Genomic DNA, 13,899 nt, shown 5'->3' with positions numbered 1-13,899 from the left:
CATTAAAATTTTATTTCATGTGGTATAAATGAGACATTTGAGTTGTTTTTATTTACATTAAAGTAGGCCTACGTGTTTTTCGCTGTTTTTTCTAACCTCTCTTTTATACTGCAATGCAATGCATTGGCCGGAGACGCGCAGCGCGTGCGTGATGATGTGAGGAGTGACGCCACGGCGCATCAAAGGCACGAGGCTGACATAGAGCCCGATCCGAAGCGGAGACGGCAGGGACAGGTAGAGAGGCACCGAGCCCCGCAGACGCGCCAGTGCACCGAAACCTGCGAAAAAACTAAACACAAAAGGATGCTCCAGCTCGGCGGCAGGGTGCGCGGCGTTCACGCGCTCGTCTCCCTGATTCTGGTGGCGTTGTCGGCGGCATCAACTGATCTGTTTGACAACCAACTGGGCGATATCAATTACTGCAAAAAGCAATGCCAGATGTCCATCAAAAACAAAAGCCCCGCCAAAGTAAGTGCCACATACCAGATGCTTCTGCAGTAACGTTACAATTTGTAACGGCTTGTGGAAAATTTGTTTATAAGATTTTGCGTTTATTAGAGGTTCATCAGAGTCGTTTTGCAATTAAAAATCGCTAAAGGGAACGTACGAGATTTAATCCGACGTTCATTTTCACACAAAACTGTCCTGCGCAAAGATGAGAGCATTATTTGGCAGCACCTCGAGCCAATTCTTAATCGATTCATGGATTTCTGTGTCCCAGTTCCTGGCACAGCACGGGAAACGTTACTTTGTATCCACCAAGAACAGGCCGAGAAGGATGCTCTATGACGCATGAAGTTAACGGTCAATATGTAGATCTGTTTAAATGTGTTTAAACCGCAATGAACGTTCTACTTGCTAAATGCGCAGAACGGAGCGCGCCAATGGAAGCACGCGAGCGCGTCTCTATTGTCTGATGTTGGCCCATGAACGCTTGTAGAACTGGGTTGGTATTTGCTCGATATGCGAGGCGACGTCGTTCAATTACGGTCGTTTAGCTTTCATATAATGTGAAGGAATTGTTTATATATATATATATATATATATATATATATATATATATATATATATATATATATATATATTCAGAAGCTGAGATCCTTATTTTCCTTACGGCCCGCATCACTTTGCACTAGACATGGTTCGTCTGGATGAGAATTGATTTGAACGATTATAATCCTTATCAGTTAGAGCTTTAAACGCCCTTAAATACAAATGAGCTGATATATTATAAACAGAACCGATATAACAAATAAGAAGTTTTAGTAGTCTATTGGAAAAGGTGTTTAAATAGACTTTTAATTACTCTTTGTATTCTTTTTACAGACCCTCAAATGTAACTTTCATTCATTTTTTTTAATAGAATATCACTGATTACACCTAAGCTTATAATGAAAAGAATCATAATTTATTTCAAGTGGAACACCCCGGGGAGCAGTTGGGGTTTGCCTTTCTCAAGGGCACTTCAGTCGTGCTGTTGCCAGCCCAAGACTCGATCCCACAACCTTAGGGTTAGGATTCAAACTGTCTAACCACTAGGCCACAACTTTATATGTTTACATTTATTATATGTAAACATCTAATATATAGATATATATTTTATGTTGCTTCCTGTCAATTCTGAAGGTGATACTAAAGGTCACTGCAGGGTCGGGTGACTTCTGTTAAACTAAAGGTCATGAATCGACCTTACATGGATTTGAATCAACTCACTTTGCGCTTCCATCTTCAAACCTCAGCCAGTCTCCACCCAATTCTGATGTGCCATTCAGGAAATCTTGTGCATGTCAGATATTGCGTAATGATTTTTTAGGAACTCATGTTGGATACTCTATAAAAAATCCTTTGAGAACACCTCCATGTGACCAGAGCATCCCTATATGAACATCTATTAGAGTGATTCTTGGAGTTACATATATCACTGTACAAAAAGACTGATTCTGAATGGAGCCTTTACCTTGTTCCTATAGGACTCCATCATGAATGCCTGTCACCGTGGCTGTCGGCTCTACTCCATCTGCCAGTTTGTGAATGGAAATGCAGGCATGAATACCAGCACAGAAGAGTGCCAGGGAGGTATGGCCTATTTTGACCAGTTTTGGGAAGTAGCTAGCTAACTAAAAGTATAAATGCTACTAACTTAACTACATCAAACATGTTTACCTAAACCGTGAGGAGTTGGAAAGCCTGATTGATTCTAATGAGTCAGTTTACACCAAGGATGGCTTGAGGGTGAGTCAATCATGGAGTAATTTTCATTCCCAAGAGGACTTGAACGAAGTTCAATGGCACAGTCACATTTGCGAAAGTTTGTGGGCAAAAAAGGTCATCTGTCTATCGTCAACAGTGTAGTAATGTATAAAAAACAGCTTATCCACTATCCAACCAAGCTGCTTTTTGTTGATCAGTGTAGTGAATTGGTGTAACCAACTTGAACATGTTGTGAAATCTCCAGTCAAGTGGAATCATGTGGAAATTTCTGGATATCTTTCGGAAAAATTCGCCAAGCAACAGTAAACGTGAGCCCACCTTATCTTTCACCCCATTGCGAAATTCCCAATCATTATTTAGCATAAAATTTGCTGAATAACGAAAGTTGTGACTTTACCTAAAGTCCTGTTTTTTTTCTCTTAAACGCATGCCGTAATTATGATTCCAGCACTTAGAAGTACAAACTTCCCTGGAGGACAATGAACGCAGCTTAAGAACCACAAAAATATTTCGAATTGGTGTGTTAGTATAAGTTCAAAGCGAGAAAAACTATCTTTTTGTCTGTCAAAATGCATTTGACGACGCAATGAATAAAGTGCCCATAGCCCAAGGACATATACTATAGAGTGTGGAGACAAGCTGATTTTTATCTAGAGATGGTATTGTGTGCTAGTGGCAAACAGAGCTGTCTGTGGGAAGCTGCTAGGCATGAGGGAAGCTGTTTTATTGAAAATCAATCCTGCGCTTTCTGGTGCGGGAGGCTGCTGCTCAGATGTTTGTTGATATTGATGCTGCTTGACCGTGGGGAGGGTTGAATTGAGATGGAGCCGCCCGACAGGTATCGTTTATGTGTGTGTGTGCAGCATGTCAGGAGGCCTACAGTAAATTGCTGGAGCAGGAGGCGTGCAGCACGGGGTGTGCCAGCCAACCCGCTGAGCCGGAGATCAAACGGAGAAAGGTACGACTCTCAGATGCTTCCTTTTAGGGTTATGCAGTTATGTTTTGACATCTCTATCAAATCTGCAGCTCAAGGCCCTGACCAACCGGCCCAAGCCCATCTCTGTTATGGATGCCGTGTCTAGCTGGTGCAATGACATCATCAGCTCTGCCCAGAGCTTCATTTCTTCCACCTGGACCTTCTACCTGCAGGCTGATGATGGGAAGGTTGTCGTGTTTCAGGTTAGTCCGTCATCGGCATCTCTGCTTTCGGAGTAAACCTCAATTGTGGTTCTCAAGTAGTTTTGCTTTAAACAGTAGCAAAGTTGTTTATTTAAAGTTAGTTTTGTTAAATAATTTTGTTATCTAATATCCTGAAAACATTTTTGTTTATTAGAACTACCATGAATTGCACAGAATGGTTCCCCTAATTATATGATACAGTATTTATTAATATTTCGAATTAGCTTTTATTTTAATTTTTTCAGTTTTCATGTTATTTCGTTTGTCATTTAACGTAATCATTTTCAGTTTTGTTTTTCAATTTAAATTTATTTTGTCAGATAATCACCAAGACGACATTTCTAATTCTCATGAAATTGTTTTATTTTGAAGTTTTATAAGTTTAATATTTATATTTGATTTAAGTTTGCAAAAAAATTTAATAGTAATCATTTTAATTAACAATAAAAACATCGGAGTTTACATCTCAAGAGTAAAAAATAAATTATAATTAAAATAATTCTACCTTTTGAGTTTATGAGAAATTATAAGAAATAACATCCCAATTGTAAGATATAAAGTTGCAAACTTAACAGTTTTTTTATTTACATTTGATGATTTTCATTAAAATTAACTCTTCTATTCAACATAATTTTTTCTATTGACATGATTAATAAATACATTTTTATATATATATATATATATATATATATATATATATATATATATATATATATATATATATATATATATATATATATATATATATATATATAAATATTTCAATATTTAACGATAAACATGTCCTATATTTTAAATTAATTTATTTTTACACATTCAATATTTTATATTTAATTATTAACCTGACGTAGACCAAATTCTTTAAATGTTTTCTAATTGGGTCGCAATCCACCAGTTGAGAATCACTGGTGTAGAAGATTCCACTAGTGACTCTCATATGCTCTTTGTTTTAAGATCTGGTATGTTTTACGAAGGTTGCGGTCACATCACTGCACTATTGGGATCATATGAGCGCAGGGGGCTGGTTCTTCAAAGAAACCTTATTCTCCTTGGAAAATAAGTCCAAATGTATCCATAGCCTAACATGTTTTTGTGAGATTCCTGCTGTTTCTACACCAACTACAATTATTAGACGACTGCAAAAATATCTTGTAAATAAAGCTTCACAAAGCTTTACTTAAATATGCCAAAACAAATAGAAATGTAGAAATTCATCATTACAAACTCATCCATGATTTCTCAGTTTAGTCGCTTGGAGCCATGATGAATGCGCATTTAACGGGTTTGACAGGAGAAGAGGCGATAGAAAACCTCCACAGCCGTCCTGCGGCAGGCCTAGTCTGTATTTAGCGGTCACCTGGAAGACGGCCAGCCCAAGTGAAGGACTGACACGGGCCAGAGATTGCACAGACGGTGAAAACCAAAGGTTTAGTGGTAGCATTGTGCTATCTACGCACTAAATCAAGCATATGGAATTAGAACTTTGTTGAAATAGCAAGACTCAATTTCTGGGGGAAGTGGAGCACTAATGATGGGCTTTGTGCCTCAGGCGACTAAACAGAGAAAGTAAAACAGATTGTTTTTCAACAGACCTGCTGTGGTGTGCATTTGGCCCAGATGATGCAGTTTTCACAGTTGCATGAACCACCGCACAACTGTAATATAAATAGCACGGCATAAAAAAAACGAATATGGAGTTTGAACCGGAATTTCAAAGTTTTCTTCATAAATCACATTTATGTTATAATCTGTTTGATTTCTGTGAGGAACTAATGAAAATATCTTCGAAGGAAAGTCTGGAGGGAATTTTTTGCACTTCAGAAAGAGCTTCCCCAAGTGTGTCCAACAGCACTGCACACGTTTCCCTAAAGTTGCATGTTGAAAAAAAATCCAGTAACTAGCATGAAGTATCGGTAGAAACCAAATGTGAAATTCTTTATGAACCAGCTTGTTCGGCTCTTTGATTCTTGAAGTTTTGCGTTGGAAGTTCTCCTGACGCTTAAGTTCTCTGTAAACTACTTTTTTTTGGGGGGGGGGGGGGGGGGGTTATCTGTAATGGTAGACAACATTTGTGGGAATACGTAGACATCCAAATAAAGCCATAAAATTGGCATTTTTATTATTTTTATGCCAAATTTTTCAAGAACAGGCAATATGTTTTTGTGAATAATAGTAGCGCTATTCCATTCTTTTTTTTTTTTAAAGCTGAAATGGTAAATCTTGTTTGCAATTTGCAGGTGGACAGTTTATTAAATGATTATTTTGGTTATGTTTGAGTTAAGCTTAATCAACACCTTTTGTGGAAAAATGTTGAGTACCAAAGAGTCACTTACAATGGAAGTTAATTTGCCCAATTTTTAGATGACTCAAAAGCATCTTAGAATTTTATTTAAGCAATTAATCTAAGTCTAGAGCTGTAAAGCGGTTTAAATTATTTTTTACAGTAGTTAGTTTATGTTGCAAAATTGGATATAACTTTACACAGAAAAGGTTAGTAATCGATTTTTCCACACTAAAATCATGTTAACACACATATTGTTTACATCTTGTGCTTGTACTATTGAAACAGAGTGTTTTTGTAACATTTAAAGATTGGCCCCATTCACTTCACTGTTGCCCAGATATTTGTTTTTTTTATATAAAAAAAACCTTGTAAAAATCCCCCAATCCCCCAGATATACGCTATGATCTGTAGCCTAGTTTCACATCAGTACCAGGCAGACATTTGACATTGGTTACGCTGCAGTCTGGGCTTAATGTCTGGCCGTTCTGTAGGGTTTTGATGAGTCCCTCAGAGGTAATCAACAGGAATAAGACTATTTCCTCCAAACTGAAGGTTAAATATGACTTGGTCGCTGTATAGCAACTGATTGGTGCGATGGATTGTTGTTTGGAAGGAGGTCGGCCATCTTGTTTAAATTCTGGACAAGTTCAATGTTGACGGCTGCTACATGCGAAAAGACGAGTTTGGAGAAAGCAAGCAAATTCCTAATAAGGGAAATGGGATTGTTTACTATGAAGTCAACAATCTCGGCCTCGTCTTCTTGGCAGTCTTGTAAGCTGCATTGATCACCTTTGGCGAGTTCTGCGGTAATGCGTGACAGATGCACATCAGACTGCTTTCACTAATGGCAAGATTCCATTGGTCTGTGGCCAGTCAACATTAACTTCCTCAGATGTTCATTTTTCCCCCTTTGATTCTCATCCCTTGCGGACATCTGGATTCAATATTTTTGACAGCATCCCTTTCAATTAACGCAACTGTGAGACTCTTTTTGCAGAGCTAAATTGCCCATACTATCTTGCATTACATGACTTCATGTTTTGCCATGTTTGTTTATGTAAAGAATTAGTTCATGCAAAAATGTGAATCTATACTCTCCCTCATGTTGATAAAAACCCATATACTGTTCTTTCCTCAACGGGACACAAATGAATGTATTTTAAAATATGACCTTTCATTTCCATACAATGTAAATGCCATTCAGAAATGATGCAAAAATGCCATAAAAGCGGTCCATATGACTCTTTCGCTATATTTTTAAGTCTAGCAGTAGTATTGTGAGGAACAAACCAAAATTCAGTCAAATAATTGATCCTGTTCACCAAACCAATCTCGGGTGCTTTTCCCAAAAGCAACTGTAACAAACAAATCTCCATATTCATCGGGAAGAAGGAGGCGGGAACCGGCGAACAATCAAAAACGTTTTAATATTCAAAAGTAAATACAAAACGGCGCACCAGCCCCTCACGGACGACTGGTGCGCACAAATAAAAACCAAAACATAAAGTAATGTCCCAGGCCTGGTCCTCTCTCGTCCTTCACGGTTTTATATCCTTCCATCTCCTACGTGGGACTCGATACTAGCGGTGGGGCTCAGGTGTAGCTCATCTCCAATCACTACACCTGGCCTCACTCCTCGTTCCCACGCCTCTCGGCCCCGCCCCACTCGCCACAGCAACATTCGCCAACAATATTTCCAAGTCATTGTCAAATGTAGTTCCGAAACATAGATCCAACGAACATTCGCAAACATCATCTTTCTTTCATTTCATACATATACTAATTCAATTCAACGTCTTTTAGTTTTTCAAAAGAATAAAAGCAAACGTTTTTGAAGAGCGCATATGCGTGAATGTGCTGTAGCTCCATGATTGAATCAAACATCTGAAATAACGCAAAACAGTGCATTATCAAAAAAAAAATTTGCGAATTAGACCTCAGATGCCATGTTTGTTAAAGCAATAATCTGACATTTATTTGACCTCAAAAAAGAAATTATGCTGTGGTGAGAAGTGATGCATGTGGAAGCGCTGAGGAGAGAGTAAAACAAAACACCAGTTCACGGTTAATAGTATAAAATGATACAGTTAGCTTAAGATAGGGATTACAGTTTACAATGTTACAATGCCGTGTGGAGCACTTTTACCATTCACTGCCATTATAAAGCTTGGAAGAGCCAGGACATATTTTTTTTATATAACTCAAATTGTATTCATCCGAAAGAATAAAGTCATATACTTCTAGGATTGTTTGAGGATGAGTAAATCATGGGGTAATTTTCATTTTTGGGGTAAACTGTCCCTTTAAACAGCGAGAAACACACCTTTGAACTATTTGTTCATTTAGCAGACTTATTTAGTTCTCAAGCTCAATGTAGTGCACGTCATATGGAGAACTTTTATGATACTTTTACCCTTTTTTTAAGCTTGAAAGCTTCACTCCCTGTAATTGCTGTAATTCACTATAATTGCTTAAAAAGTGCACAGAAAACAGACTTCAGATTTTCTCACCGCAGAAAAACGACACATGGGTTTAGAACATGATGAAGGTGAGTAAACGATGACAGGATTTTCATTTTATCTAAACTATTCCTTAGAATTTAAGATTGGACATACCAGTCAGTTATACATATGTAAAAAGTACAATCCCAATGGACTCCTTATGTGTCCAGTTACAGACTATTAGAATAGGACACACAGTTCCCTGCATTCTTGTCTACCATGACTTGACATGAAAAACCATGTGTGTTTGCGTCTGTGGTCATTTCAAAGATTCATATGAGCCTCCCTAGAGAGGTTATCTCCGAGGTCTGCTCTGCTGAACCTGATTTAGAAGAATTCAGTGGAAGAGAGTAAAAATCTCTATTTAATAAGATCTCAAGGGGGAACTAAAGGAGACCTAGTCTGAAAAAACAAGTACTAATTTACACATACAGGGCAAGATGAAGGGGCAGAACAGGACACATCTAGTCATAGACTGAGACAGATTTCAAATCCCATCTTTTGGATCCTGCTTATTAGTGGCAGCTTAAAAGTTCTTATTCAAGTCTAGTAGTCCCCTTGCTCTCATCAGAGTTGGCTAGTGCTCGGCTTGACCAGCGTGGCTTTGTGCCGCCAGGCAATCATGTAATTGAGTTGTTAACATGGTTTTTCTGCATGGTTTCTCAAGCTGGAAGCAGCTGACTGTAGCTTTTTGGAATCTTGATGGCGTCGATCAAACTGAAATGTTGACTAATACTTATGTCCTGTCCTTACCAGGTGTAACTTGACCACAGTTGAGTGGGTAGAAGTATGTCTGTGAGAGCACAAATGCTGTGTAAGGTGGCAAAATCACAGTCACTTTGAACATCTTCAGTGTTTATTAAACAGGCATGATATGTCAAGCAGGATTTGGACCAATTACATTTTACTGTGGACGGGGCTACCAAGTGCAATGCAGACAAAAGTAAACAAAATAATATGCATTCCTGTGTGATACTTGTCAAGGTTATTGAGAACAGTTTTAGGTAATAAAATTACTATAAAAAACTGCTGATCTACTGGGATTTTCACACACAACCATCACTAGGGTTTACAGAGAATGGTCCAAAAAAATGTCCAGTGAGCAGCAGTTATGTGTATGAAAATGCCTTGTTGATGTCATTCATCAAAACGGAGGCTACATTTCACACAGGCTCACAAAAAAATTGGACAATAGAAGATTGGAAAAATGTCTTGATTTCTGCTGTGACATTCAGATGGTAGGCTCAGAATTTGTTATAAAGAACATGAAAGCGTGGATCCATCCTACCTTGTCTCAGGGGTTCAGGCTGATATTTTTTTGGCACACTTAGTCCCTTAATACCAATTAATGCCACAGCCTACCTGAGTATTGTTGCTGACCATGTTCATCCCTTTATGACTACAGCGTACCCATCTTCTGATGGCTACTTCCAGCAGGATAATGCACCATGTCACAAAGCTCAAATCATCTCAGACTGGTTTCTTGAACATGACAATGAGTTCACTTTACTCAAATGGCCTCCACAGTCACCAGATCTCAATCCAATAGAGCATCTTTGAGAAGATGAGGAACAAAGATTTGCATCACGGATGTGTAGCCGACAAATCTGCAGCAACTGCGTGATGCTGTCATGTCAATATGGACCAAAATCTCTGAGGAATTTTTCCAACACCTTGTTGAATCCTTGCCATGAAGCATTAAGGCAGTTCTGAAGGCAAAAGGAGGTCTAACCTGCTACTAGCATGGTGTACCTAATAAAGTGGCCAGTGAGTGTAGATTACTCCAGTCTTCACTGTCACATGATCCTTCATAAAACATTCTTATATGCTGATTTAATAACCTTTTTGTAACATTTCTCATTATTTAAAGGGTTGCCAACTCACGCTTTCAGCATCAATCTCTCGCTGAAGTCCAAGCATGAGTGTCACGCCAGATGCGTGAGAGTTGGCAACCCTGTTATTTATCAATGCTAAACTTGTGCTACTTAATATTTTTGTGGAAAAAGTAGCAGTTTTTTTCAGGAGTTTTTGTGAATACAAAGTTCAAGTACACAACATTTATTTGAAATATAACTATCTAACATTATAAATCTTTTCTGTCCCTTTTGATCCATTTAATGCATCCTTGTTAAAAGTATTAATCTCTTTCAGAAAAATAGAAACAGTAGTGTATATCTCAGATTTTTTAACATTTAGGTTTGCTCTGTCATATTTACCTGTGTTATTCATCATCTGCATGTTTGTAAGAATCCAAGCATTTTTATGTCACTCTGCAAATTGTATTTGTTTTTCCGCTTTGTGCATGATTGCGTTGAAATCCTCACCACAACAAAATGGTCACAAACCCAACCGTTTCATTCAGAAGCCTTTCTGCAGAGTAAATCCCATAATGCTGTTTCCTGCCCTTGACATTGTGTTTGTTGATTCTCCCAGAGTCAGCCAGAGATTGAGTACTCCTTGCCTGAGTTACAAGCCCCGCGCTCCAACGTGGTCGACAAACCCTGGCCCCAAGTCAACTCCCACACACAGCGGCCACATACTGGTAAGAATGACCGCTTTCACCCCAGATGGCTGCTGACAGCTTTCGTTTTTTTTTTTTTTTTCATCTGAAAGCTCATTTAAGTGGAGCCAAGCACCAGAGCTTGAGCTTTGACTTTTATTTGCGACTCATTGAGCGCCGCTGTAGTTTGTCCGAAGCTGGAGGGTCATAAAATCAATGTCCACTTGCTGAAAATGCTGCCTCTGCATCCTTTCAGGTGGGAGGTCACATGGGGAGAGGAATGCGGCAAAACCTGGGGTGAAAGAAAAGCATATCAGCCAGCATGCTGAGGACCCAGCTGCTGAGCACGACTTCCTGGGCTGCATGTCAAGGTGAAAGGGACTTTTTTCCAGTCAGGACATGTTTAAATGTTTAAACAGCTTGATGGTCCATTGATCATGTACTAAAAACATTTAGGTTGTATTTAGGTAACAGTGTGGCTATGCCAGTAAAATTTTTAATGCAAACAAACAATTTTCCATCACAAAAATTAAAACTATATACTATATACGAAATACACTTAAATGAAAGTGTTGTAATTTCTTAACATACATCAATATGTAAATTCTTCCTGTATATTTCCCCTAGGCGCTCAGGACTACCGCGCTGGATTTTAGCAGCATGTCTCTTCCTGTCTATCATGGTGATGCTGTGGCTGAGCTGTGCCAGTCTGGTCACGGCACCGGAGCAGCATGTCAAGAATCAGGTACACGCTCATTCATCAAAGTAATATAAGCCAGACAGAGAGAGCATTCCTTTAAATGGATTATTTGGAGCAGAGGAGAAGCGGTCCTGTGTGTGTGTGTGTGTGTGTGTGTGTGTGTATGTATGTATGAATATATATATATATATATATATATGAACTTTTTCAAAAGTATGGCTACTTCATATTGATTTTGAGTAGGGGTGCTCCGATCACGATCGGCCGATCATTAATGCGCATCTCATCAGTAAAGCCGGTTCTCTAATCAGCCGTTAATTCCATCAGGTGCGTGATTTCACATAGAGCAGCTGTTACTACACAGAGCCGTTGTTAACTGAGAAGATGCGGCAAAAAACGCTGAAAATGAAGTGGATTTGCGCATCTTCTCTATTAACAACGGCTCTGTGTAGTAACAGCTGCTCTATGTGAAATCACGCACCTGATGGAATTAACGGCTGATTAGAGAACCGGCTTTACTGACGAGATGCGCATTAATGATCGGCCGATTGTGATCGGAGCACCTCTAATTTTGAGAACTAAATAATGAGAAGCTTATTCAAAATACTGTTTTGAATACGTAATTTGGAACAGGAACAAGTTAAATGTTGACGAAAAATTTTGTATCTACAGCTTAGCATCAATGGAGATAAAGAGTACATGGATGACGGCCAGAAGGTCAACCCCTACCACTTGACGCCAATGATTGCAATGACAATCGGCCAATCGGAGGAGAGCAAGGAGGCGGGGCCACTTCCGGTCAAAGTCGACCTCAGCAAAACATCACTGTAAAAGCACCGAAGCAGGCAATACTTTGACGACTAGGGTTAAACTCATCTCCAGAGCTATTTCTCGCAACTTAAGGGGAAGTAACTTTGTTTTTCTAAATAAATAAAAAACATGCATGATGACATTTATTATATCATTCTGACGTACATAAAGTCTGAATACTAGTCTCCTGACTGAATTTGCAAAACCTCATGGAACTGTAGTGTAGGTGCTTGTTCACATAATGTACAAACTCATTTTTGACTATAATGAATACATAGACTAGTACATGAACAGCTTCGCAACAAGTTTCTTATCGCTGTTGTGATACGTTCTTACTGAATTCTTAAAGAGCAGGGTTATTAAGCTTCAGCGTTTAGATACTGAAAATGAACGTTGAACGATGAATACTTTCAAAGCGCCCCCTTTGTTATTAATTAGTGTAGCATTTGAACTGGATAAGCTTTGAAGGTAATCTGTCAGACAGAGTCACACTGGTAGATTCTCACTTTGATGTGAAACAAGCAACGTAAAAAAACAAACGCAGTCGATTAGCAAATGATCTGGTTTGTAACGACATTTACAAAACACGAATGCATCCTTTGAACTGATATGTAATCAAACTGACAAGGACTCAATTAGTTTACAGATTGTGAGTGCCAGTAGTTTGAGGAGTTCAATTAAGATTTTGTTCAGTTGTATAGTTAAATTATAGGCTTTAGGATGTTTTGTATGCAAGCAGGTATTGAGTGATTTTCATATGCGTAATTATGTATCCATAATAAGCCTGACTAATCTACTCACATTCATGTCAAGGAAGTATGACGAGTATTTATTTATTTATTTGTGTATTTATTCGAAGCTTAAAGAATATGATGCCAGTAGACTTTCATCTCTCATTTAGATAATTTAGATGATACATTATTGCAAATTTATTCCCAACATAAACCGCTACAGAGAGGAAAAACCCTTGCTGTTCAGACTGAACGTGAATTGTTGAATTATTCCAATGCCTTTCCCCTTATATTCTCCATCTCTTCCTGAAAAAGCGATGGGGTGGAGCTGGGGTGGGTCTTGAACGCCCAGCGCCAGGCTTTGACAAATATATTTTGTAACTAAACTCTAGAATTGACAGGCTTTCATGGCACTATTTGTCTTGTGCTTCTATTTTTCCACTTTTAAGCCCAGTCACAGTGCATGCTATTATGCTACGAGACACTGAATATATCATCCTCTCTATTTAGGAAACAAACTGCTGTACGCTTGTGCTCTTTGTGTTTTTGCTTAATGTTCAGTAGGCAATGTTATTATGACCATAGATAACCAAGAAGTCAAGAGGTGGAATACCTTAATAAGCCATTTAAATATCTACTGGTTCATCATTACTGTATGATTTACAAGTCAGTAATCCATTTTGTTTCTCTCTTGAACGGTTTACCATAAAAAAAAACTCCATAATATTAGACAAATAAAGTGTTTTCATGTTGTAATTAAAATGCTGTGGGTCCAGTTTCTGTAAAAAACTGTCAAAAAGCTAAAAGTTCAACTAAGTTTTTTATGGTTATAAGTAGTAAAGTAAAATATTATGCACATATGACTATAACATTAATTATTATTGTTTTTGTTGTTTCTATTGTGAAAGTAAAGAACTATACTCGTACTACAGGCCAGATGATTCTCAATTTTATACATTGGTAGTAATGGGAGTCACCGTCTG

General features: G+C 38.3%; 1 protein-coding gene across 1 annotated transcript; it reads left to right on the top strand.

The window, feature by feature from the left end:
* Positions 1 to 135: 135 nt before the first annotated feature.
* LOC127943285 (transmembrane protein 59-like) lies at positions 136 to 12,327 on the top strand. The gene is made up of 8 exons (XM_052539629.1): positions 136 to 468; positions 1,971 to 2,076; positions 3,075 to 3,169; positions 3,238 to 3,390; positions 10,609 to 10,717; positions 10,932 to 11,046; positions 11,303 to 11,420; positions 12,048 to 12,327. Exons 1-8 carry the CDS (start codon positions 304 to 306, stop codon positions 12,204 to 12,206), a joined length of 1,020 nt encoding a protein of 339 aa, XP_052395589.1. The 5' UTR covers positions 136 to 303; the 3' UTR covers positions 12,207 to 12,327.
* The last annotated feature ends 1,572 nt before the right edge of the window (positions 12,328 to 13,899 follow it).

The sequence above is a fragment of the Carassius gibelio genome, chromosome A22 (assembly GCF_023724105.1).
Source record: "Carassius gibelio isolate Cgi1373 ecotype wild population from Czech Republic chromosome A22, carGib1.2-hapl.c, whole genome shotgun sequence".
In the NCBI taxonomy this organism is placed as follows: domain Eukaryota; kingdom Metazoa; phylum Chordata; class Actinopteri; order Cypriniformes; family Cyprinidae; genus Carassius; species Carassius gibelio.
Note: the sequence above shows the minus strand (reverse complement) of the source record. Positions and strands in the feature narration are given on the sequence as shown.

What these genes read in the sequence shown, in the direction of transcription:
- LOC127943285 (XM_052539629.1), top strand. Translation starts at nt 304, where the DNA reads ATGCTCCAGCTCGGCGGCAGGGTGCGCGGCGTTCACGCGCTCGTCTCC. An exon ending in GGAAGGTTGTCGTGTTTCAG is followed by an intron (nt 3,391 to 10,608) that starts GTTAGTCCGTCA and finishes TGATTCTCCCAG; the next exon opens with AGTCAGCCAGAGATTGAGTA. An exon ending in CACACAGCGGCCACATACTG is followed by an intron (nt 10,718 to 10,931) that starts GTAAGAATGACC and finishes GCATCCTTTCAG; the next exon opens with GTGGGAGGTCACATGGGGAG.